The sequence below is a fragment of the Siphateles boraxobius genome, unplaced genomic scaffold (assembly GCF_051911475.1).
Source record: "Siphateles boraxobius isolate OS27281-9 unplaced genomic scaffold, OSU_SipBor_1 6, whole genome shotgun sequence".
Classification (NCBI taxonomy): Eukaryota; Metazoa; Chordata; class Actinopteri; order Cypriniformes; family Leuciscidae; genus Siphateles; species Siphateles boraxobius.
In genome coordinates, this window is record NW_027509186.1 from 32,589,854 (window position 1) to 32,617,359 (window position 27,506).

The window sequence follows — 27,506 nt, forward strand, 5'->3', positions numbered from 1 at the left end:
AGGGTGGGTGTCATGATTTTCAATGCATCGTGACTTAAATTTAGTCACATACAGTAAACCTATTGAGTGACTGCAGGAAATATATAGTGCACAAATTATATAGACCACTTTTCTGACACTTTTATGGTCCTGAGCTCATTTACTTTCATTATATTGACAATAGGGGCTTTCGCAACGGGTAGTTCTAGGAACTAGCCACCAGGGTGGTTCCCAAAGAACTAATGGTTGCCTTAGGAACATTTTTCTGGTTGCATTTTCACCGCCAGCAGAAACTCTAAAGTGACGTAAGCCGCGCTTGTTGTTGTGACTTTTATTTTGACGGCGCTGAGAACGCCAGAGCCTGAGTTCACAGCTCTCGCATTCTTCGTGTTCATTAATTTACGATCTGTCTAACAGTCCTGTCTAATACGTTATTAGATAGAACTGTTGTACAAAGAAAGTAGAAAGTATATGAAAAGTTATTAGCGTATGCCATGTGGTTGATATTCAGTGTCGCCAGCTGAGCAGAAATACATAATCATGTTTGGATTGGTCCCCTCAAAGTTGCGTTGAATTTTCTTCTTAGCATAAAGGTTAAGAGGTCCATCTATCACTGTTTTCCATTTTCGTGGAGTTGGGAGTACTGTAAATATAAAGGCAATAATCTGTTTACACTGGTTTTTTAAAAATGGCGGGTGCTGGTGTTTCGCGTGGGTTCAGCCAATCAGCTTACACACTAACGTCACTGGTAGTTCCTATAGTGCTGGTTTAGACCCTACTCTGAACTAAGAGCTAAATTAGTTCCTCCAAAAGAAGTTCCTAGAACTAAAATCGTTTCTAGTTCCTGCGGTGCAAACATGCCAAAATCTGGGAACTTCCACCAATAGTTCTAGGAATTATGAAAAGGTTCCTCCGGTACGAAAGCCACTAATCGCAGCCCAGGACAAAAAAGAAAGTCATTCTGGTTTGAAACTACATGAGTGTGAGTTAATAATTATAGCCGGGAGAAAAGTAAGATGCCAATATACCTTTAAGATGCCAATATACCTGTTTAGTGCATCAGATCCAGAAAGTGAGTGAGAGACTGGGCTTTGCAGGCAGGGTTGAAGAGTTATAGGGAGTTGTGCTTGTGAGCGCTCTGTCAAGCCACTCTACTCTAAATGGCAGTTTTAGTGTGGTCCACCAGGGCCAGACAGAGTCGGACCCTAAGGCCTCTTCAAACAAATACCATCATTTCTCCTCTGCTCTCTCTCCCTCCCTCCTCTCACCGTCTCCTTTACTCGCTCCTCTTCCTGCGCCAGCTGCAGCTGCTCCCTCATAGAGCCAAGCCAGCTTTATCCCTCCTCTATCCCTCCTTTCATCCTGTCGTCCGCACATGCTTTTTCCCTCCCAGCAAGTCACACAGACTGGCTCTGTGTCCCCTCAATAGTGCCATTATTTATTCAGGGACACAATTTGGCACATCACCACCACCACATTTGCAGCGCATCCGGAAAAAAAACAAACGCATTTAGTAGGTGAAACAGCTCAAGATCGAGATAACAGTAACGTTTCACTTCTCTTCAGCTTCAGGATGTGATTGTTCTGTCCTTTTCGAGTGCAGTTACAAGGTTGTTGATGCTCTTGGGCCTCACCAAGTGCTCCAATTGCAGTATATTACTGTCATTTTACTATATCCCTGTAATTGTGCTCTTTCACTGCAATTTTTGGTTTCCACTTCACCTATTGTATCTTGTTTCCATTGGTGCCTGAATTATTTTCCCGCTGCTTCTTTTTCCCTTTTATGTGACTGTCTCTCGTTTTCTTTTTCTCTTGCAGTTCCCAGCCAGCCACCCCAAAATGTGCGGGCCATCACAGTGACATCGGACGAGGCGGTGATCACGTGGTTGGAGCCTCCACGGATGACCCTGAATGGGGTTCTGAAGGGCTACCGTGTGGTGTTCTGGTCCCTCTACCCCGATGGAGGTGGGTGCTGTGGGGGCCAGACACTGGGGCTCAACCAGAGTAATTATACTCTACTACTGATTTTACCCTCACTAGCCGCAGTCCCCGTAGAGCGCCCCCTACTGTCCGCCCATGTATCTGTATCCCAGCCAGTCCAAACACAGACAATGTAGATTTGTGGGTGGACGGGCGTATGTGTGTGTGTCTTTTACATCTAACAGGAAAATGTAGATTAAAAAAATGCTAAAAGTGTGAAAAAAAATGTATTGCTGTGAAATTTCTGAAAAATGTCCACAAAAATATTGTACAAATTTACACTACAGTTCAAAAGTTTGGGGTAGATAAGATTTGTAATTGTTTTTGAATGGTCACCACGGCTGAATTTAATTGATCAAAAAATACAGTAAAAACTGTTTATACAGTATATAATATGTATTATTCCTGTCATGCAAAGCTGAATTTTCAGCATCATTACTCCAGTCTTCAATGACACATGATCCTTCAGAAATCATTATTATATGCTGATTTAGTGCTCAGGAAACATTTCGGTCACACTATAGATTAGGGTCCAATTCTCACTATTAACTAACTACTAACTATGACTTTTGTCTCAATAAATGCCTATTTACTGTGTATTAATAGTTAGGAAGGTATTTGTTAAGTTTAGGTATTCGGTAGGATTGGGAATGTAGAATATGGTTATGCAGAATAAGGCATTAATATGTGCTTTTAAGTACTAATAAACAGCCGATATCATAGTAATATGCATGCTAATAAGCAACTAGTTATAGTGAGATTTGGAGCTTACACTAAAGTGTTACCAACGTTTCTTATCATCAATGTTGAAAACTACTGAGCCCTGAATATGACATGCAGACAAGAATATATATTCTCACAAATTAAGAATTTATTCCAATGATTTATTAATTCATTGCCTTATTTAAATAAATCGTGGCCACATTGTACTAATCCGTTCCCTTGTTTTGGTATAAATAAAACAAGGGACGAATTTGTAAAATTATGGAATGAATTCTTAATTTGTGGCCACAATCTATGTACGGGAAAATATATGGGCTCAGTAGAAAACAGTTGTGCTGCTTAATATTTTTGTGAAAACCGTGATACATTTTTTCAGGATTCTTTGATGAATAGAAAGTTCAAAAGAGCAGCATTTATTTGAAATAGGAAGCTTTTGTAACATAAAAGTTTTCATAATTGTGTCCTTACTGAATGAAAGTATTACTTTCTTTCAACAAAAAAATCTTAATGACGGTAGTAAAACTTTTGAACGGTAGTATACCGTTCAACCAATTTGTTTGGACAGTAAAAATGGTTCATAAATGGGCCGAATAATGTCTTATAAGGTAAGGGTATGTTATTTATAATTAATTGAAATGCAAGAACAATCTGTTTTTTTTTTGTTGTTGTTGTTGTTGTTTATTCGGCTGTGTCACGTACAAAAAAAGTACTGTAGTGCTGTAAAGTAACATGGTACAGTGATGACATCAGATGGTAATACAGTATATACCAATGCACTGAATCTTATTCAGTAGGAATCAAGTTTCTTCAAAGAATAGCATGGCATTACCATCGTACAGGAATAAATTCTATTTTAACATCTTTTTACTTTTTTGTTTGTGTTGCACTTGGACATAAATATCACTGTCTGCTAAATATAGCTTTACAGTAGCAGTGACAAGCAACCTTTTGTCCAGCAAAATAGATTATTTTAGTCTCCCGTTGAATAATACCATGGTACTTTTTTTGCGAGTGGAATGTGTGCAAACATGGTTCTCCTGTGTTCCCTTGTGTGATGTGTTGTAATTACACTGTTGTTATTAGTGAGTATATAAGCATGCAGAAAGAGAGTCAATCAGTATTTTTCACATCTCTCAGAATGGGGAGAGATGCAGAACATCACTACCACTCGTGAGCAGGTGGAGCTGAAGGGTTTGGAGAAGTTCACAAACTACAGCATTCAGGTCCTGGCCTACACACAGGCAGGAGATGGCGTCCGCAGCAACGTACTCTACATTCAGACCCGAGAAGACCGTAAGTTCACACACATACGTATACAAATACTGTAAAAAACAATAAACCTATTCCAAAACCTATTGAGCTACCATGGCTTGCTGCTTACAGGGGCAGGTTTTTAAGGCACCATCATGGAACATTATTTAAGGCTCATCACATAATGTGCACAAGAGACTAGTCCACTCTTGATTCCAATGGAGTCTTTAAAGGCAAACCTACTGTGAGCTATGACGTTGTTGTACATTTGCGATTGATTGTACATGCTTTTGTTGAAGCCGTCAGCCCACATTATTTCAACTTATCTTTTGTTTAACAGTAGAGTTCCTGTTGAAAAGCAAACAAAAAAAATCACTCACTAAAACCAGTATTTAAAATCAAAATACTTTTTTGATTTTCTCATAGCTGGTTGGATTCCTTCATAGTAGGGAGGTTAAGTGACTTTTGACTTCAAGTCATGATGCAAAGGTCCCCTTTGGTATGGAAGTACCTTAGGACCATAGAAATAAATTTATCCTAAGACACAAGTGAGATCACATTTTGTATCTTATATACGCACATTTTTTTAAAAATGGCGCCGACCATACTGGTATCAACGGGTACATTTTTGTGGTCAAGCAGTCCAATAAAATAGGTTCCAAGACTAAAAAACAATAATGTTGTCCTTAACATGACAATTGGAGGTGAAGTATGCAATTTTTTATTAAAAAACGCATGCCAAACACACAGTCCATTCACAACTTAATAATTTCTTCGTTTAGGTCTGCTTAGCATGCGCCCTTTACAGCACTGGCTGAAGACGCGGGTCCTGCGTCGAGCATGGGCATCCGGTCGTTTACGTCTCAAGGTAACTCAGAACTGTGTCACAGCTCCGGAGCCCTGGAAGGCGGTCGACTGGTATCAGACAGGTGTAAACCTGGGAGTAATCTCTAAACTGATAGTGGTTTCGACAGACGCCTCCAATTCGGGCTGGGGCGCCCTCTATGAGGGCAGACCGACTTTTGACCTGTGGTCAAGCCAAGAAAAGAGCTTGCACATAAACTGTCTAGAGATGAAGGCGGTCGAGAACGCCTTGCGGTTCCTCCTTCCCCTTCTAAAGGGCCACCATGTCCTTGTCCGCACGGACAACATGTCGGTGGTTTCCTACATAAATCGCCAGGGCAGTCTGAGATCACGGAACCTTCATGCACTGGCAGAACCCATCCTTATATGGGTTCAGCGCAACCTACTCTCGCTGAGAGCGGCGCATGTGCCAGGCCATCTTAATGTGCGTCCAGATAGGCTGTCCAGGGACAACGTTCCCCCAGGGGAATGGTCCCTCCACCCTCAGACAGTTCAGCTGTTGTGGGACACCTTTGGCACAGCAGAAGTCGACCTCTTCGCGTCTCAAGACAACGCTCAGTGTCCAATTTGCTTCACAAAGAACAAGGACACGCTGGCCCATCACTGGCCCAGCCGCCCTCTCTATGCTTTCCCTCCGATCATGCTGTTACCACAGGTAATCAAGCGTATAAGGGAGAACGGTTCCTGTGTACTTCTAGTAGTTCCGTTCTGGCCGAACCAAGTTTGGTTTCCGGAGCTGATGCAGCTTCAGAGCTTGCCCCCGTGGCCTGTCCCCTTGAGGAGAGATCTCCTCTCATAGGCCGGGGGTACGATTTGGCACCCATGACCCGAGCTTTGGGCTCTGCATGTGTGGGCCATCAACGGGTACCCGTCAGTCTCCCCGACGGAGTGTTAAACACGATTACGCAAGCTACAGCGCCCTCTACTAGACGGCTTTGTGCTTCCAAGTGGTCGGTGTTCTCAGGTTGGTGCTCAGCTCGCAACCTGGATCCACAAGATTGTGGGGCGTCGGAGGTTCCCTCTTTCCTACAGGAGCTCTTGGATAAGGGCAGATCCCCAGCCATGCTCAAGGTGTATGTGGCGGCTATTGCTGTGTTTGTCAAACATTCGCATGGCCAGTCACTGGGCAGGAACGACCTTGTAGTGCGCTTTCTCAGGGGAGCTAGAAGGATGAACTCTCCTCACCCCCCCCTCGGACCTTTCCTTGGTCCTGGAGGCCATGAAGGGTGCCCCTTTCGATCCTCTACAGTCTGTGGACCTTAAGTATCTCTCATTGAAAACAGCCTTTCTGGTGGCTATCGCCTCAGTCAAGCTGGTGGGTGACTTACACGCACTTTCTGTTTGCACGTCGTGCCTTGAGTTTGGGCCTAATGACTCCAAGGTCATCCTCAAACCAAGACATGATTATGTCCCCAAAGTACTTGCCACTCCTTTCAGAGCACAAGTCTCTGTGGATCTGACAGCGAGTCTGACATTCTCTCGTCACAGGCGATTTTTGAGATTCGCCTTTGAGGGCCAGGCATATCAATACACAGTCCTACCGTTCGGCCTGTCCCTGGCATCCTGTATATTATGATGTGCATGAATGCTGCTCTCGCGCCCCTGAAACTTCAGGGCATACAAACTTTGAACTATTTGGATGATTGTCTGATTCTAGCTCGATCTCACTCAGAGCTCATAGAACACAGGACCATATTACTCGAACACCTCGAGAATCTTGGTCTCACAGTCAATTGGGCGAAGAGCTCGCTGTCCCCCAGCCAGGAAATATCCTTTCTGGGCACAGAGCTGAACTGACAATGACAGCGCGACTATCGCCAGAGGGCATACTGAACATTTCGGCACTATAGTCCAGCTCAAGAGATTTCAGAAAGTGCTGGGCCTCATGGCCTCGTCATCATCAGTACTCCAGCTGGGTCTGCTTCGCATGCGCCAACTGCAGTGGTGGCTGAAAGCACGAGTGCCGTCTCGAGCTAATGCGTCGCAGCTGCAGCAAGTGTGTTTTAAATTAATAAAAATTATAAGGATAATTTTAGGCTTCAGACTTCTCGAGAAAAGAGGTTTTCCCTCTAAGGTTTTTTTCCATAGTCAACTAGCTAGCTATTTATTAGTTATCTAACATTAAAAAGAATTTTCTATTTAATGAGAAAGTCATACGAACCTTAAAGTGTTAACCTGTCACCTCTGACCTTCAACAGCTGTCACAGCTCCTGGTGCAGATGGGATGTGTTGTTGCAGGAACTGATATGCTATAGGCTACTCCTGACTGGTCGAAATCTCATGCTACTTAGGACAAATGTAATGTACAGAAGTAGCTGCACTGCTTAAATACAAAATTAAAGTTTTTGAACGAAAAGATAAGTAAAGTCACTCTGATGACAATTTTTATGTGAAATGTGCATATTTACCCCCAATTGTCATGGTATGGGGAAAATTATATATTTTTTTAAACTTGAAACCAATTTTATTGGATTCCTTGACCCCAAAAATTTACACTTTGACACCAAATTTGTCATTATAGCGATAACAGAAGCAAAGATATGGGCTCTAGAGTATTTTCGGCGCATTTGCGGCCATTTTTGAAAAAACATGTTTATGTCTGATACAAAGTGTGATCTCACTTGTGTCTTAGGATAAATTGATTTCTAGACCCTAAGGTACTTCCATACCAAAGGAGACCTTTGCATCATGACTTGAAGTCAAAAGCCTATTTTTTGGGCTTAACCTCCCTACTATCATGACTAGACATGCTTCAAGTTTACACAATACCGTTTTTGACAAAAAACGGAAAACTTTTTATACGTTTTGGCCGTTCATTTACACGACAATGGCGTGTTGGCGGCCTGAAAACGTTTCAAAGTGCAAGTTTTTGAAAACTATACCGTTATCGTATCCATGTAAGCAACAAAAACTTGACGTCATGCATATTACGTGTCTAGCCTATAGGCATGTAGTGTTTCTTTACAAAGTGACATCGCCAACTACTGGCCTGGCATGAATAAAACAGCGTTTTTAGTCGTTTTCGTGGATCCTTGTGAGCGGAGATCATTTTAACTACGTTGTTGTCTGTTTGCGAAAAAATAAATGCGAAATGAATGGGAATTTATTAGCTGGGACTGTTGCAATTCATAAAAATAAAAATACACAGCATACCAAAATACTGGGTAAAATTACACTAAACTATATGTATTGATTACTTTCAGTTTTAAGGAACTATACTATAAGGAACTATACCCAACTATTAAATTGGGTCCCTGGCCCAATTTAAAAATGTATTGGAGGATTTATATGATGTCTTATGTGTTTGTGATTGTTTTTGTTGATTTGGATGTCGTCTTTGTGTATGCATTCTTAGTGTATGACATTGTATATGTTTATATGTTTCACAGGGCTCAGCTGAAAAAGAGATCTCGGTCTCAGTCTGGTTCCCCTGTTAAAATAAAGATAAAAAAATAAAATAATATAAAATAAAAAAAAATGCACATTTATAATCAACATTTCTCTGTATCTTCCAATTTATTTATTTTTACTGAGCTTGTTGTAATGCATTCTGAGATTGACTCTGCTATGAACGATTCAGTCTTAGAATGTGGCGATTAAGGGATTTTAAAAAACAAATTAATGTTACTGCTTACTATTGAGCATATTTATGATACCCTAAAATTCACCCTGAATAGGCAGATTATTAGGTTTTGGACCACATAAAAGGTAAAAAAAATATAATCTTTTATTTGTGACAGATAATTGTGACCCTCTAGTGCACTTTCAACCCAGACAGTGGAGAACCGGTGTTCAGACACACAGCCACATTATGTGCAATCCACTTCCCCTTTACCCCGACTCTATTCAAGCTCAAGGGTGTGTGTGTGTGTGTCTGGGTGGGGGGAGGTTGTGGGGCAGAAAATCTTGCCACAAAAACCACATTAGCTGGAGGCAAGTGCTACATGGTCCCAGTCCATATGATGCTGGATTGCTTGATTGCTGGATGCGGTCGCCGTGGCGACATTTAGGCTCTGAAATAGCATTAGCACACTTAATGAGAATTAAGACGCTGAAGGAGGGGGGTCTGTAAAGCTGGTATATGTCTCAAAGCAGATCCCCCATCCAACACAAGGAGAAGGATTTATTCTTTGTGGATTAGCTGACATTAATTTTGTGCTTACACTGGTCGGGATAGGATTATCCTATATCTGCCTCTTCTCCGTTCCCTGGTGGGGTTGAGGAGGGATTCAGGGAAATAAGGGGGTGTCTGAGTGGTGGAGAATAGGAGAGATGCATTGATCTTTTTCATTTAATTGAATATGATAAATATAGGAGTGTGTGGTGTCAGTTTGACAAGGGGCTTCCTGTCCAAAGTTTTTGGTCCACTTTTTTGGGTCCCTTTTCATCTGCTCATGGCACCTATGGAGACTTTATAAAAACATTAATAATAACAGTAATTTGCAGAGAATTATGCAGTTAAATCATCAATAATACCGCAAAATATCACAACAGTTTGTGTCACCACTCTAAGACCTAAACCCCATCAAGGATAAACCCCTGTATGGCTAAACCCTAGTAATGATGATTATGAATTTTTCTCCAAAGTCACCTTTATTTTGATAGCGCTTTTTACAGTATAGATTGTTTCAAAGCAGCTTTACAGAGATAATAGGAAAATAATGTTGTAATAATATTGTTAAATATAAAATTAAATGTCCCCAAGTAAGCAAGGCAAAAGCCAAAGGCAAAAGAATCCTTCTTTAATCTCCATGTCTTGCTAAGCATTGTAGACACACTAAATTGTGACGGTTATTTCTAAGATGACAAAAGTGTTATAGGGGTTTAATGTATTTGGGGACAATCCTAAACAAAGCTCAGGACCCCTACATCGTTTTATGTAACTCCAAAAGCATGAGTCTTATTAGTTGGCAAGTTTTATTCGCAGTGCAATGGAAAAGACCATCAATATTCAGTCGCATTGATGGCAATCAAAAGTTCATGTTGGTCTGAACAGATTCGTTAACAGCTGTTTATTGAAATTAAAATGTTTAATGCATTACACTGAACACTGTCTTGGTTTGAAGATTAATCTTATGGTAAGAAATTCTTTATAATAGACTCAAGAAACATGGATTTCTTGGCTCCTAGTTTCATTCTTTCTAGCTCTATTCCAAAAGCTAGTTTTCTGCCTACGTAGGAGAAATTTTTAGGTAAACAAAGGCAGTTCCCAAAAGTAGGCTGCAACATTATAAGATATTCTAATTTTTGCATGGATTTGAATGTGTCCTTCATAAAGAAATCCCAGAATGCACTGCAATAAGAAAATGCATCCAAGATGGCTGAATGGGAAAATATATTTTGTTCAGAATAGATTAATTTGAATAGAAAAATCTAATTTTACCCTGTAATTTTACGTTTTGAATTTTTTGTACTTTTTTCGGCAGCATTAGCTTAGCAACATGCTTAGTAATGTCAAACTCTTTAAGCCAAGACTCAGTTGATTCTCATGTTCGCTTCACAAGCAGCACTATTTCTTCGCCATTGCCTGTGTAGAAAGCTTTGATCCAGTCATGATGGTTAAGATGCTGCCAAAGTCCGAAGTATGTTTCAGTTTTGACGAAGTTTAGACGTTTTGTGTAAAGCCGAACACTTAGTCCTTTCAAAGTAAACTACATTTTATAGCACTCGACACTTGCACACTGGAAAGTTTAATCATTGTCCAATGTCTGGGCTATTACTCTCAATTATGATGGATTAAAATGCTCATTTAAACGTGTATCTTTTCACATGCACTGTACGAAAATCCCCAGCGTAAAATAAATTGGAAGTATACTTATTTAGCTGACGAAGTAGGCAGAAAGACAGCTCCCTTGTTTAGGAACAGGGCTCCTCTTTTTCTTTTTCATTTTTATTTTCTCTCTTTAAAAAAAAGTCCAGAAAACTCCATAAGTAGCGCACAACATATTAAGGCAAACCATTAGGTCACAGGGAGGTGATATATCCCACAATGCCTCTGTCAAACATTAATCTAGTTTTCTTTCTCTTTTCTTTCTCTTTCAGACCCCGGCCCTCCAGCTGGCATCAAAGCAGTGCCATCCTCTGCCTCCAGTGTGGTGGTATCCTGGCTTCCCCCCATCAAGCCCAATGGTATCATCCGAAAATACACAATTTACTGTTCCAGCCCTGGATCGGGCCAACCGGTGAGGCACAAAAGGGGAAACTTGTTTTTTAACATTGATTTTGGTGTTGCCATCGTTTTTTGTTCAAAAAGTAAAGCATTCTTGTTTTTTTGTGTTTGTTGAAGCATGTAAGACTGAATATTTATGTTTTTAACATTTCTGTGGTGGGATAAGTTTGTGTGGCTTTTTTCTATTTCTTTTGATTCTAAGTATAAATCAGCGTTTGGTTAATCATATCGTCTATTTGTGTCTGGATTTGTGGCGAGTGTATTTTTAATCTGTGCATGTGTGAGGTTGTGCTGCAGTATCAGCGGGATGTGTGTGCGTGTTTGCGTGTGTGTGTGTGTGTGTGTGTGTGTGTGTGTGTGTGTGTGTGTAAATGAGAGGCTCATACTGCAGTGTGTGCATGCAAGCTCACCCTCCCATCTCATTTGCATATCTGCGTCTCATCACGTTGCCTAGACAACCTCATCTGTTCATCAGGGAGGGCAGGAAACAAGCTGACAGCACACACACACAAACATACACACACACATCTCACAGGCTCGATCACATTTATAACCACCTCCTCGACAAACACACACACACGTAATTTGTGTACTCTCACACTGAATTAATGTACCTGTCCAGATGTACACATGCTCACTCTCTTCTGTTCTTTTGCTCATTCACAAATCACTCTCTCTCTCTCTCTCTCTCTCTCTCTCTCTCTCTCTCTCTCTCTCTCTCTCTCTCTCTCTCTCTCTCTGGCCTCTCACAGAGCACAGGGTGATTACTATGTAAATGAGTGTGTGTGTGTGGGGGGGTGGGGGGGGTGGGGGGGGAGGAAGGGGGGTCAGACTCAGCGTGTGGGGAGTACTTTTGTTCCTCTTTTCATTATCTCCCTCTATCGCTCCCCGGATCACCGCTATCTCTACACCGGAGGAATATTTTAATATCCGTTACAGCGCTCCACCCCTCCCGCCCGCACCTCCCGTACCTGATTCATGCTGAGAAAGACAGGGGGGCATGGAAGAAAAAGATGAATCGAAATTAACTTGGGAGAGAAGGTTCAGAAGCCTAGTGAGCTGCCTACCTAGACAGCATCTTTAGGGATCATAGACATACTCTGAGAAGGCAGCGTTTTTCAAACTTTTTGATGCGAAGGTGCCCAAATATGATGATCCTCTTCCAAGGGACCCCCTTCCTAAAATATGAAGACAGCTAAATATACTGTAGTACCCATTTGTATGAGAAAAATAGCAATTATGATATGATAAAAGCAACATCTGTGTAACTGTATTAATTTATAAATATAATAATTATTATGATTTTTATTTTTGTACATAAATAAATGTTATTTATATTAATTATTTAAATTAACAATAATTATAATATACTTATATTATATAATTATAATATAATAAGTATATAATAATAATTATGATTATTATTATTTTCACTATTTATCTCTAAACCCCTTGTCCTTGGCAAATATAAAAACCGGCACCACATGTAGTCTTAAAAAAATAGACCTAGCACAGAATGCACTGTGACAAAATCCATCTTGGAAAAAAAAAATTCCAAGATGGCTGATCAGGAAATCTAAAAATTCCTTGGGGATGCAATTTCATTAGCATTCCCGTTCGTCTTATTGACAGTTGCGGGCAGGAAGTATGTAAACTGCATGGTAAAGTCACATTGTAGTGGAAGTAGCGACAGATCTTTTCTTCCGTATTGTGGCGCACATATTACATAAAACATATTATCAAAAAGAAAAAAAATTAGATTTGACAGTCTGATCAAAAACTGTCATAACTTATTTGTAAATCACCTTGTAAATCAAAAAAAATTACAAGGTAAATGTTAAAAAAATGAAACCAATGCATGGATGAATTATCCACAATACGATCAATAACATGCATTTAGAAAATAGATAGGGTGAATTTCCACTTCATGTCGACCCTCTACGAAATATTATGAAACATCTACTATAATATTTTTATATTATAATTTGAATATATTAGTTGCATACTGGTGTAGCATTATAGTAACCTATTGTAAAGTGTTCAACAAACCACTGATGAGGAGGATTCCATTCCATTCCATTCTGTTTCCATTTCAGTTAGAAAGCCGCCTTAAAGACAGCTGCAGCTGTAGGTAGTGTATTTCTGATTATGAATAGAATATGGAAATATGTTTACCCAAAATCCATTAGCCCACTGAAGAACCCAAACTGACATGAGAAACACCTCATGAAATTAAACAGCAGTGTGTGTGTGTGTGTGTGTGTGTGTGTGTGTGTGTGTGTGTGTGTGTGTGTGTGTGTGTGTGTGTGTGTGTGTGTGTGTGTGTGTGTGTGTGTGTGTGTGTGTGTGTGTATGTGTGTGTGTGTGTGTGTGTGTGTGTGTGTGTGTGTGTGTGTGTGTGTGTGTGTGTGTGTGTGTGTGGTGGGGACACTGTGTTACTGTCAGGGCCGAGGAGTACGAGTGATGATGGCAGGGCAGCATTCAGTGAGATCGGTGGGAATGACACTGTGTGTGTTTGCATGTCTGCGGGCAGCAGACGCTCATTGTGATGAACACGCGTTTGGACAGCAGACACACGGCTCTCTTAAACACACTACAATTACAGAGAGCTTGAAGCACAGCCTAACGTTATGTTATTTCTGTGTGTGTACAGTGATACTGTTTTATGTTTATGCTGTGTATTACAATGAAAGATGGATATATTAATAGAAATACTCATCATGGAGTGTGTGCGTGCGCGTGTGTGTGTTACGCATGCTGAGGTGAGCAGCAGATATCTCTCATTAGAATGCCTCTATTGTTAGTGTTATCTGAGGCTGACTGATCTAGTGTGTCTAGGGGTATTGTCTTTTTACCCTATCATCTACTCGTGTAAGGCCCCCTGGGTCTCTCTCTCTCTCTCTCTCTCTCTCTCTCTCTCTCTCTCTCTCTCTCTCTCTCTCACACACACACACAAACACACACACACACACACACACACAGTTAAGTCTTTTTCACTCACATAAAGAAAAGCAGGAGAAATCTGTTATTTAGCAAGAATCTGTTATTTAGAGCTGAAGCTTATAGTAAGGCCAGAAACATATGCAAATAAAGTTAAAATTAATTCCTAGAAAGTGCAGTCCTGATGTACATAACATAACATACATAACAAAGCTCAGTACTCAGATGTTATCAAATGTGTTATTAAAGGGATAGTTCACCCAAAACTGAAAATTCTGTCAGTATTTACTCACCCTCATGTTGTTCCAAACCCCGTAAGACCTTCGTTTATCTTCGGAACACGAATTAAGATATTTTTGAGGAAAATCTGAGAGCTGGATCACTCCTCCATAGGCTTCTTCAGGGATTGACACTTGTCGGCCTCGAAAAGTTATTAAAGACATCGTTAAAATAGTCTAAGTGACTACAGTGGCTCAATATTAAGTTTATCAAGTGATGAGAATACTTTTTGTGCGCAAAAACAAACATAAATAACGACTTTATTTCAACTATTCATTTCCTTCTCTTTGGGCCTCTAGGAACGTGAATTTACATGTACATGAATAGAGTGAAATATGTGGGTTGAATTTTTTCAAAACTCCTAATCGTGCAGATTCCTACTGAAATTACTGGATTTAGCCTCCAAAATGTGTGGCATTGCTGAGAATGCGATATACTAGTGTTTAATTATGGATTGCATTTGGACACATTTCAAACTCCAACATACATTGAAACACCACATACTTGTTGAGTCTAAAAAAAGCTATTGTGAATTGTTTTTCTATCAGAATAATATCACAGCCCTGACTTTATCAGCTCTAGCGTGTTTATTCGTAACATTGTGTTCTTGCGATGATTTCAGGCACCCAGCGAATACGAAGCCAACCCTGAGCTGCTGATATACAGAATCACCCACCTGACCCGGGGTCAGCAGTATCTGATCTGGTCAGCCGCCGTTACCACTGCTGGTCGGGGCAACATCAGCGAGAAGGTGACTGTGGAGCCTGCTGGGAAAGGTGAGTCCGCTTAGAGTTTAATGGGAAAATAAGTCTTTATGAGGGTCAGTGTCATGTATCTCCAATCAGCTCTGTATCCACATGCACTATAGAAGTCAATACCTGATCTCAAATCAGACAGTTTGATAGTTCCCAAGCAGTAATCAATGTCAATGTCAATTCCTGTCTGTAATTTTGCTTTATTTACTCAGCGATTATGTAGAAATTGTGCAATTGCCTGATAAGGCAGATGACTCAAGTGAGTACTGGGTCATTCTGTCACTGATGCTCTCTTCTCTTCCTTTTCCTTCATTCTCTCCTGATGGATGATGCTATAGCATGTCATTTATTATGAGGAGAGCAGTAAAAGCAACTAAATGAGAAAGAGATGGCAGACAATGACCCGGCCAATATGCCAGACAATGAAGGGGGCAGTTCAATCAATATTTCCTGGGTCAGAAAACGAGGGAGGGAATCTATGTGTGTGTGTGTGTGTGTGTGTGTGTGTGTGTGTGTGTGTGTGTGTGTGTGTGTGTGTGTGTGTGTGTGTGTGTGTGTGTGTGTGTGTGTGTGTGTGTGTGTGTGTGTGTGTGTGTGTGTGTGTGTGTGTGTGTGTGTGTGTGTGTTTGTGTTCTTTATTATTTAACAACTGGTTCACAGCTAGTTTAAAGAGCAAGAGTCCCTTGATGGCCAATTTTTCCATGTATGTTCAATTTCCATTGAGTGAACTGTTGTGGTCACTCACTAAATAGTCATTAAATAACATGTCTGTATAATATATACGTTTTAAGGGTTGGTTCGCACAGAATGTGCTTTTGTGTTTAAACATGTGAGGTGGAGGGCAGTGGAATGGGCAAATAAACGCAAGGTCTCGAGACATGCTTGTTAAAAGTTTAACTTATTTTTCTTTGAGTGCGTGAGACGAAGATGTCAATTTTTTTACTCAACAAAGATGTCCATCTAATGTGTGTTAGAACGTTTTTTTTTACTTCCTTTGGATGGGTTCAAACCTTAATTAGGAAGGTCAGTCCACTCTAAGCCCAGTATAATGTGCGCACCGGTATATGACTCTTTGTTTGTCCTACTCAGCTCCTGCTAAAATCCTATCTTTTGGTGGAACGGTGACCACTCCATGGATGAAGGAAGTCCGGCTGCCGTGCAGCTCGGTGGGAGAGCCGACACCTACCATCAAATGGACCAAAGACAGGTCTGAGATCAGCTTTTGGCAATTTCCTGAAAACCCCTATGAGTTTTTGAAATATGAAAAGTGAAAGTTTAGTTGTACAACCCCATATTCCTCTCTTTTTAGTCCTACATATTCACCTCTAGTTTATTAAAAGATGAAAAGTTCATTGTGATTGTGATTTGATCATCACAGTGAGGACACCGCCATTCCGGTTACTCAGGATGGTCACCGCAACATTCTTTCAAATGGTACCCTGGTGCTACGTTCTGTGAAAGCCGAGGATTCTGGGTACTACACCTGCACAGCGACCAACACGCTGGGGTTTGACACAATCATCGTAAACCTGCTGGTACAAGGTAAGGAAGAGTGTAATTCCACACAGTCCAGTAAAATGGTCCTGGGTCAACTAGCTTGTTGTTCCTCGAACTGTTCCTATCAACCAATCTGAATTTAGGGTTGAGGTGCGGTCACATTAGCGAAATTTTGTGTAAAAAATGTCCATTTTCCAATAGCAATGCATGCACAGCTCACACTGAAGTCACTTTTAAAGCAAGCCTCTTTCTTTTGGTCAACGTGGAAAATTTGCATGACCAACTTGAACCCTTTGCAAAATCATTCACTCTGAAGCGAAGTTCTTGAACATGCAGATTCCTGTTGATGACTCGATTTGGACCATGAAAACTTGCTGATCAACGGAAAGTGCGACCGCACCTTTGGTGGTAGAGAATGGGGGTAGAGATACGATTGTGTCGTGTTCTAGGACGAGCACAAGTTGATCCACATTATTGTCTTCTGGTGTTTGAATATTAAGAGGAAGATTTCCCATCAATCTGTGTTTGTCCTGTGTTTTAGTGCCTCCAGATCAACCACGTTTGACAGTTTCCACCACGTCCACTTCTTCTATCACTTTGGCTTGGATCCCTGGAGACAATGGAGGAAGCTCCATCAGAGGTACAAGCTTTTGTCCTGCCTCTTTCTGGTCGTCTCAAACAAGTCTCTTTCTTTATCCCTCTCTCTCCTTTTTAATTTTCTTTTATCTATCTCTAAGGTTTGTTTTATTATGTTTTGCACATTCTCTCCTTTTTCTATCTCTGTCTATCTGTCTTTCTCTCAGAATGTTTAATCTGTCACTGTGTCACATGTTAATGTCAAACTGCTTGCCCTCACAGTAAATTAGGTAAAAACATAGATGTCTGTGGTGTTTGTGTGTGGAAGTTGGGAGGAGAATAAGGAGCACACCAGGCTGTCAGTGGGTAAATCCTTTTGATGTGGAGCCCTTTATTTTGCCATCTGCCAAAGCTGAAGTGAGACACCAAATCCGTCCCGTTCCTAATGATGGGCGACGCCATATTGTGTATCTATTTGCATAACTGTGCAGTCAGCATTTTTGTCTCTCTTTGTAACTAATGGAGGTTTACAGCCATCTGATCAGCTCTTCGTCTGAGATAGTTACTCTGTGATTAGTCTGTAAGGTCAATGCGCCATCTAGTGGTGATGCTAGGAAGTCTTTATTACAGTGTCCTGAGTTATGCTTGCAATGCCAAAATCATGAGTTTGATTCCCAGGAATAACATGAACTAAAATAAAAAATAAAAGAATGTTTTAAATGTATGTAATGCAGTATGCAACAATAAACATTTCACATGGAAATATGCTGCATTGTTGTAAAATGAAATCAGTATGTTTGTTCAGTTATAAATAAAATGTTTATTTTGCCAATTATATACATTGCATTAATTTTAATATAATTTAATTCTAATTCTAATCTAATCTTTGTATTAATCTATTTTTTTTTATTTGACAGCAAATTGTCAGTCCACTCAAATAATGAGTAAAACAAATTCAGTTTGATTAAATTGCTTCTAGTTATTGGAATGTGAAGTGGAACACTGCATTGTGGGATACAGTATCCTATACAGTGTGCTCTGCGATTGCACATTTTAGCAAATCTGTTTTTTTTTGCATCTAGGAAATATTGTATTCAGCATACGTACTCCATACTCCACAAGCAGTAGTATATTAGTATACTATTCAAATTGTTAGACTCCAAAATACTTTTAATACAGTACTATTTAGAACAGAATACTAGAATTCAATGAAAACAGCTGTCCCATATTGCATATGTGTGTGTTCAGGTTTCGTGCTGCAGTATTCAGTAGATAACACTGAGGAGTGGAAGGATGTCTTCATTAGCTCAAGCGAACGCTCTTTCAAGTTGGACAACTTGCGCTGTGGAACCTGGTACAAAGTCAAACTGGCAGCTAAAAACAGTGTGGGAGCCGGTCGCATCAGCGAGATCATTGAGGCCAAGACTCACGGCAGAGGTGAGTGGTTCTTGCTAGCTTATTTTCTTCCCTGAAGTTCACTTGTACCTTTTATCAAGGTTCTTGCGCCAACAATATAATTGTTTAATTCCTTGTGACCAGTTCCTTCCTCCTTACTAACCCTTAGAATTCAAAAGGCTTGTTTTGCTACTGTACCTTTAAGACATGTAAAAATTATCATTGGCTAGTTAGCATTTTTCATACTTTTTAAATTCATACACACTAGCGTTTAAAATTCTGGGTAATTTTTTAATGTTTTTATAAGAAGTCACTTGTGCTCAACAAGGCTGCATTTATACAGTATACTGCATAAATACAGTAAAAACAGAAATATTGTGAAATATTATAATTATTTTCTATTTGAATATATTATATAATGTAACTTATTCCTGTGATGTAAAGCTGAATTTTCAGCATCATTACTCCATACGTCTTCAGTGTCACATGATCCTTCAGAAATAATTCTAATATTCTGATTTGCTGCTCAAGAAACATTTATTATTATTATCAATGCTGAAAACAGTTCTGCTGCTTAATATTTTAGTGGAAATCGTGATACATTTTTTCCGCATTCTTTGATGAATAGAAAGTTACAACCGCATTTATTTGAAATAGAAATATTTTGTAACATTATAAATATCATTACAGTCACTCGTCAATTTAATGTGTCTTTGCTGAATATAAGTATTAATTTAATTTTTTTTTTTACTTTTGAATATCCCTTTAAGGAAGATTTATGTGAAATTCAAGGATAAATCTGACATAACATCCTGTATGTAACATTTAAAAGTAAAAAGTAGACCTTCATAGATTAAATGATAACCAATCTATTGCATCAACACAACACATTATTATAGTATGAACTCAGCCAATCATTGTTATAGATTATATGGATTATATAGTAATCAATCTATAACACATTAGTATATTGTAGTATGAACTCAGCCAATCATTCGTTTTATTTCTTGTTTTTGCAGAGCCGCAGTTCAATAAGGACCAGCCCCTCTTCACTCACATCAACTCCACCCACGCCCGGCTCAACCTGCAGGGCTGGACGAGCGGCGGCTGCCCTATCACTGCTGTCCTTCTAGAGTTCCGTCCCAAAGGCACCTGGGCCTGGCAGAGCGTGCGCACCAACGCCTCTGCTGACATCTTCCTCGCTGAGCTGCGTGAGGCCACCTGGTATGAGCTGAAGATGAAGGCGTGCAACAGCGCCGGGTGCGGGAACCAGAGCTCCCAATTTGCCACGCTGGATTATGATGGCAGTACGTCCCAGCTATAATAAAATAACATGATGTGAATGCACTATCAGTCAAGGCACTCAATTGTCATTTAATACTTGTACGGATGTCCAGATATATTTCCTCCAGGGCCTGGGCATGTACTACAGGACGACACAAAAGAACATGTACAATTAGCAGCTAAATCAATTAATTAATCTGTTTTTAGGCCTGAATTTTAGCGATAAGAGCCTTGACATGAGCTTTATCTCGATCTCTTCACTTATCTCTATTTCCTTTCCTCCGCAGGCACTATTCCGCCTATTAAGTCAGCGCGAGGGGAAGGGGACGATGTTAAAAAGCTTTTCTCTATCGGCTGCCCAGTAATCCTGGTCACATTAGGCATGGCGCTACTCTTTATTATTCGCAAGAAACGCAAAGAAAAGAGACTCAAGAGACTCAGAGGTAAGTAAGAGAGCGAAAGAGGTGGGAAACTGTATTGAAAGAATGGAACGTTGTTTAAAATAATTGATACTGTATGTATTTTTAATGTGTTTGTATGCATATATATTACATTTTGAGAATCAATTTACAGGTTTGAATAAAAGAACTCTGTTTGCTTCTGTAGATGCTAAGAGCTTGGCTGAGATGCTTATCAGGTAAGGATATAGTTAATAGTCTGTGTAAAGATTAAACTCCAAAATTAAAACATTGATTTCATTCATTCCTTATGAAATGTGTGTGTTTAAGGAAGTGGCAGTGGCAATACTTTTTTTGTGTGTATCTTTCTGTGGTTGTTTTGCACCTGGAGCAGTAAGAACAATCGAAGTTTTGACACTCCAGTTAAAGGCCCACCTCAGGGACCCCGACTGCACATAGATATCCCCCGCGTGCAGCTGCTCATCGAGGATAAAGAAGGAATCAAACAGATAGGTACGTATGTGTGTGTATGCATGTACTGTTGAGTCAGACAGTCAAAGAGATAGATAGACAAAGAGATCGATAGATAGATAGATAGATAGATAGATAGATAGATAGATAGATAGATAGATAGATAGATAGATAGATAGATAGATAGATAGATAGATAGATAGATAGATAGATAGACAGACAGACAGATAGACAGACAGACAGACAGACAGACAGACAGACAGACAGACAGACAGACAGACAGATAGACAGACAGACAGACAGACAGACAGACAAACAAAGAGATAGATAGATAGATAGATAGATAGATAGATAGATAGATAGATAGATAGATAGATAGATAGATAGATAGATAGATAGATAGATAGATAGATATATAGACAGACAGACAAAGAGACAGACAAAGAGATAGATAGATAGATAGACAGACAACTAGATAGATAGATAGATAGATAGATAGATAGATAGATAGATAGATAGATAGATAGATAGATAGATAGATAGATAGATAGATAGATAGATAGATAGACGGACAGATAGATAGATAGATAGATGGATAGATAGATAGATAGATAGATAGATAGATAGATAGATAGATAGATAGATAGATAGATAGATAGATAGATAGATAGATTGATTGATTCTAAACAATTTAAGGAATCAAAATGTGAGACAAAGTTGATTCCTGTATGCAACCTGGCTAAAGAACTCCTTAACTATAAAGCAACATTTTAATAGTAAAACAACATTTTCCTAAAGGTATCTCTGTTTTTCTCTGTTGCGTGCGATAGGTGAAGACAAGGCCACCATCCCTGTGACGGACACTGAGTTCAGCCAATCAGTGAACCCTCAGAGCTTCTGTACGGGTGTGTCTGTGCATCACCCCGCCCTCATCCAGAACACTGGCCCTTTGATTGACATGTCAGACATCAGGCCTGGCACCAGTATGTCATAGCTCACCCATTTATTCCATTTTAGATAGAGGTTGGTATCATTTGTGAATGTTTCATATACTCTCTCATTTGACCTTTTCTCAGATCCAGTATCGAGGAAGAGCGTGAAGTCTGCGCACAGCACAAGGAACCGCTATTCCAGCCAGTGGACTCTGACGAAATGCCAGGCCTCCACACCTGCTCGCACTCTCACCTCAGACTGGCGGACAGTGGGCTCCCAGCACGGCATCACGGTCACAGAGAGTGACAGCTACAGCGCCAGCCTGTCCCAAGACACAGGTCAACACACACACACACACACACACATTTCAGGTTTTAATTATATTTATGGCCTCATTAACCAGACTTGAAAAACTGTCCACTTTGAAAGAAATGGGTCGTTTGACCAGCATATGAAGTGATCGACCACAGTTAAACAGTGTGTTCACACTAACTCTGTTCTCTCCTGTCCTCAGATAAGGGACGTAACAGTATGGTGTCCACCGAGAGTGCGTCTTCCACGTACGAGGAGCTGGCCAGAGCGTACGAACACGCTAAGCTGGAAGAACACCTGCAGCACGCCAAGTTTGAGATCACAGAGTGCTTCATCTCAGACAGCTCCTCTGATCAGATGACCACCGGAACCAATGATAACGCAGACAGCATGACCTCTATGAGCACACCATCCGAACCGGGCATCTGTCGCTTCACTGCCTCCCCACCCAAACCACAGGACTACGACCGCGGCAAAAATGTGGCAGTGCCCATTCCCCACCGTGCCAACAAGAGTGAGTTGATGACACATTTAGGTGGTTTTAAGGGGGTAATCTTAAAGGTGCTCTAAGCCAGTGGTTTTCAAGCCCTGGGTCGCGACCCTCGGGTGGGTCACGAGAATTAAAAAATAGGTTTCTGTTTTCTAATAATATTAATAGTATTAATAATAGCTTTGATTAGAAGTACACTAAAAAAACATTCAAATTCATGCAAAATAAATAATCCACATGTCACCTGACCGGCTGACCAACCTAACAGTTATGTAGCCCTAAGCAACACCCAAACAAAAAACCTTGTGCACAGTTTTGTTGATATGCAGCCATTTTATTTTTATTTTATTTTTTTATGAAAATATTCGGTACCGTGACATTAGTAGCCCGTAATTAATTTATTTTATGCTGAATAAGCAGGCCCACCCTTCTCATTAATATATAAACACGCACTTGTTCGCTCCATCCGCAACACACACACGTTTGCTCCATCGGCAGCAACACACAAACACTCGTCGTTCCTTCGGCAACACACTCTCATTCGCTCCATTGGCAGCAACACACACATTTCAGATCAATATATTTGTTTTCCTTAAAATTTTAATTAACACTAACTTTATTCTCATTTGATTTATAGATATGTTTGCTTTTAAATTGTGTGTGATTTTGGTTGGGTGACAGGTGTAGGTTAAGTTTGATAAGAGTTTACAGTTTGACAAAAGCTAAGCACAATGTTGTTTTATTGCGAGTGTACACAAATATAAATAAACACTTTGCAGTTTGAATGATGTCCTGTATGAACAAAGTGAATGTGAAAAGGATGATTTTTTTCCTGTCGATATTGCAACGTGAGTGAAGTTGCTACAAAGCCTATATAATAAAGAATAGTTTACCATCAAATACATCGCGAATGTTGAAACATTTTGATTCTAATGAGAGAGTTACGTGAGCATAATGCCCCTTACTTTTACTTTCACTTTAAATTATTTCATTTTGGCTTGTTTAGTTATTTTATTTTTTAAATTCTTGTTCTGTTCTGAATATTACATTTAAAGAGTTTGTTGTGGAATATGTTTTGTGTATTTTTTAAGCATGCAGCAAACTATAGGCTATTAATTGGTTAAAATTCCTGTATGTAGGCCTATAACTTGATCAAATTATTTTAGAATCGACTTTGCGTTGCAATCGCGTCAAGGATCAGAAAGTGCACGTGCATCATCAAAAGTGGTTAAAAAAAGTGCTGAGCTGATTTTTTTCTGCGCACAAGCATATGGGTTGTGTAAAAAAAAAAAAGGGTCCCTCTTGAAAAAGTTTGAAAACCACTGTTCTAAGCGATGTCCGGGGTGACGTCACTTCTTGTTGACGTCAAGTATTGTCAAACAAGACAGAGGCTAGCTAGACCCTCCCTCCTCCTCATCCGCGCACTAATCCCCCAAACCCCACCCCAAATCCTTCTTGTCGGTTATAGGCTGAAACAGTTTGTTATGTTTTGTGGCGCGGGTTGCTACAGTTTTTTTTTGTTGCCATTTGTGGAGCCTGGGGTGTCTGCAGAGACCGCGTTTTTTTACAGTGTTCAGGGGACAGGCAGCTGGCGGATAGTGAGGAGATGTTTGCTGTATGTGACAAAAAATGTTTTGGCCTAAAAAACGTGTGACATCGCTTAGAGCACCTTTAAACAGTTTAGTGCTGGAGCTGTGAAGCCCAGATTGTGTCATTTCCAGAACTGTTTCTCCCTTTTTATAAATAATAATTATTGTATGAAATATTATATATATCTCATTTTATTAAATAACTTTTTATTGTAATATTTTATTGTAATAATAGTTATTATTCTGATATTCCTGAAGGGGTTAAATTGAATATAAAAAAAAGGTTCGCAAAAGTTATGATCTCAGTAAATTGTGAAATATAAAAAGATGTGTATATTTGACCAATACTTTACCAATATTATATTATAATTTTAAAAAACATGGTTGGTATAAATGTTTTTGCATATGTATAATTTCAGTGAATGTTTTCTGATATTTCTAAAGGGTTTATTTTTTAAAAAGTTATAAAAAAAATACATATTTATATATTAAGTAACATGTTTTATACATTTGTAATAACAAATACAAATGATTTGTATATTTTTATTATTATTTATATCATAAATATAAAATGTCTTTGGTTTTGGTTGTTTTTGTGTTTGCATATGCTATCATTTTTATATTTATTAGTGTTTGTTTAAATATATATTTACATAACTGTATTATTTTATATAATTTCTGATATTATAAAACTAAATATAATTAATAACTATAATGTAAAATAATTTAATATTTCTGATGGTTTACATTTTAAAGAATGGGTCCACAGGTTTGACACAGCTGGCCTGTGTTTTGTGTATTGTTGCAACAAAATCTCTGCATGCTAATATATATTCATTTTAAAAAAACAACTACAGAGGCTGAACACTGTTCAATTGACACTTCCCTCTGTCCTGCAGGTGAGTACTGTAACCTCCCCCTATACATGAAGACGGACCCTTTCTTCCGGAAACAAGCAGAGCTGCACGACCCTTGCCCTGTGGTCCCGCCCCGCGAGGCCTCCATCCGGAGCCTCGCTGCCCGGGCCTACCACACACAGGGCCGCCACATGACATTAGACCCCTCCAAGCAGCAGGCCCTGACTCTGGGCCACGGTGGCCTGAGCAGCCTGACCAGCTCAGGGGCCTCTGGTACGTCAGGCCCAGCCTCAAGCGGGGCCGCTGGGAGCTCCAGCATCAGCTCAGGCACGGCCACCCTGCCCCAGAGGACTCTCACCATGCCCAGCACCTCCTCCAGCTCCTCGGCCCCCAGCGGGGCGGTCGCCGCTGGAGCAGGAGCCAGTGCAAGCTCCACGGGAGGCAGCGGCCTAACACCCGGCAGCTCCAAGGTCGGGGGATCCAGAGACTCTCTGCTAGAGAGCAGCTCGTCCGGCCTGGGAAGACTGCAAAAGCAGAATGCTGGGGCGTACTCCAAATCCTACACTCTGGTGTAGCTCACGTGTTCACACATACAGTACGTTCACACACACACCTGGAGTCTGGGCAGGGGCGGAAACGAACAATGGCGGGACAGGGGTTTCTCTCTTTTCCTCTCTTTTACCTTTATTTGCTTTCCTTTTTTTATTCTTCTGCTCAACCTTTTTATCTGGCCTTCTCCAGGTTTAAATATGCCAAACCCCCGGACCCTTTCTCCTAATTTTGCCTTCTTTTTTTTTCAGTTGTATCCTTCTCTCACCCTCCCCACCTACCCCCACTCCTTCTCTCTGTCAAAGACACCTTGGACCTTATGCACGAAATGCTTTCCATGTGCACTTGTTCATTTGATTTCTCGACTTCAGAAAATAGGAAAAAGATGTTTTAAGAGATATATTGTTTGGCATTGATCCGTCTAGATGTTTTTAGGCTGTTGAAAAAGTGTCTCTTTTTTATGTCTCTTGCATAGCTTCATACTGCAACACATTGCCTCGGAAAGCTTATGCATAAACGAATCCACCACGGTGTTCACCTTCCGCCCCTCCTGATCCACATCGGTCTGGAAAAGCAGCTCGAGGACGAAAGTCTCAACCGCCTGAATCGAGTCTTTGGGATTTTTTTCATGCAATTGATGACACAGTATAGAGTGTTATTGACTATTTTGTAAACAAACAAGAAAAAAAAATCAAGAAAAAAAATGTCTGGAGCCATTTTCACAGCGGACGGGACGTATGGTGACTGTACTTTTATGTTTATTTTTTTGTTCGTTTTCTATTTTGGAAATTTTGAATTTTAGCACTAAGGAGGGCCGGGTGGATCCACTGAGCTTTCTCAAGCTTGTGTACTGTATGTGTGGTGTGTGTACATGTTTATGTATATGTGTAAATATATATGTATACATGTGGCAAGCACACACCTTTGAGGGACCTCTCGGCATCGGAAAGGGATCGGCTTGAGACGCCAAGTGCCACCCATTGAGCTACATGGTCTAGAGTTGGTCTGACAGGAGGACAGGGTGTAGGGAGTATGTAAAGGGTAGACGCATCTCCCTTCTCGTCAAGAAAGGCTCTTGTTTTGCTGTTTGTTGGTTGGTTGGTTGGTTGGTTGGTTGGTTGGTTGGTTGGTTGGTTGGTTGGTTGGTTGGTTTGTTCGTTTGTTCGTTTGTTCGATTGTTTGTGTTTGATGCCATATACTTATCACCCCTCCTTCCCCACCCAGACCTCCCACAAAAACGTCATCACTTTCTCTGTCTCACTGTGAACGCCTAACAGCCTCTCCTGGATGGACCGAGCGCAGGCAGAAAGGCGGGAAGAGAGCAGAGAGGTAGGGAGGAAGTAAAGACGGGCGGGTGAACAGAGAAGGAGAGATATCTGCCGTCGCTGTGTAGCTTTTCTGCGTTTGTTCATTGTTTCTCTTTATTCTTTGCTTTCCTTCCCCACACGAAGACTCTAGCGGTCATTCCTATTTGAAGGTCTTAGAGACTCTAGCTTTAGGTAGCGCAGGGGTGGATAAAGGAGGGAATGAGTGAAATGTAGGAGGGGAAGGTTTCATTCAGCCCCTAAATGAATCGAATATCCTCTCAATCCTCCTTCGTTCACTCAGTTTCCAAAGCAAAGCCCCATCACAGAGAAACTTCCAAAAATCGACAAACTCTCCCAATGATTTCAATGGAAAAAAGTACTACATCAGGGCTCCTGCAATACAAAAAAAAAAAAAAAGAAAATATATTGCAATGTTTGTTGTCAAAATATATACATATATATTTCTATCTAAAGATATAGTAAATATATACGTGGTGAGAGCAGAGATTTAATGCCATATCTAATTGAAAAAGAAAAATTTTATTTTAAAAAAAGATTTGAAGACAATCGCTCAGTGGGAGGTGCAGCAGTAAGCGAGAGGAGGTGTCGATCACGAAACGCTGAGACAAACGGGTAACATAACTAAGAGAGATTGAAAAAGAACAGCAGAGGGTGTGTTTCGACGTGCCGCAGCAGTATGTAGGGAATTCTGGGGAAAAGACCTTTGAGATTTCCAAACTACCTTCCTGTCATCGTGATAATCAGCCGGGCTGCATAATGCAACATGCCGGTATGGTATAAAGGAGATATTTATGGACATTTCCAAACACACTCTCTACAGTTGCTTGGAAACAATGGAAATTTGCCACTGCAACTCCAGCTCGTAGTTGGACCCACGACATCTGTGA

At 40.3% G+C, this 27,506-nt stretch overlaps 1 protein-coding gene across 8 annotated transcripts in view; it reads left to right on the forward strand.

The window, feature by feature from the left end:
• The window catches only part of dscaml1 (Down syndrome cell adhesion molecule like 1), a 144,392-nt gene extending 117,256 nt beyond the window's left edge, over positions 1–27,136 (forward strand). Inside the window, exons 18-34 of one of the 8 annotated variants that reach the window (XM_077208952.1) lie at positions 1,798–1,944; positions 3,820–3,975; positions 10,840–10,979; positions 14,808–14,961; positions 16,030–16,147; positions 16,319–16,482; positions 16,979–17,077; positions 18,262–18,450; positions 19,428–19,715; positions 19,980–20,135; positions 20,299–20,329; positions 20,485–20,603; positions 21,392–21,544; positions 21,638–21,832; positions 22,009–22,320; positions 24,785–25,337; positions 25,767–27,020. In XM_077208952.1, the coding sequence (XP_077065067.1) occupies positions 1,798–1,944; positions 3,820–3,975; positions 10,840–10,979; positions 14,808–14,961; positions 16,030–16,147; positions 16,319–16,482; positions 16,979–17,077; positions 18,262–18,450; positions 19,428–19,715; positions 19,980–20,135; positions 20,299–20,329; positions 20,485–20,603; positions 21,392–21,544; positions 21,638–21,832; positions 22,009–22,320; positions 24,785–25,317 (2,954 nt within the window). In that variant the 3' untranslated portion in view covers positions 25,318–25,337; positions 25,767–27,020. Of the gene's footprint in view, positions 1–1,797; positions 1,984–3,819; positions 3,976–10,839; positions 10,980–14,807; positions 14,962–16,029; positions 16,148–16,318; positions 16,483–16,978; positions 17,078–18,261; positions 18,451–19,427; positions 19,716–19,979; positions 20,136–20,265; positions 20,330–20,481; positions 20,604–21,391; positions 21,545–21,637; positions 21,833–22,008; positions 22,321–24,784 lie in introns of all 8 variants that reach the window. The other 7 variants (XM_077208949.1, XM_077208950.1, XM_077208951.1 and 4 more) reach the window with 7 other exon arrangements.
• Positions 27,137–27,506: the final 370 nt, after the last annotated feature.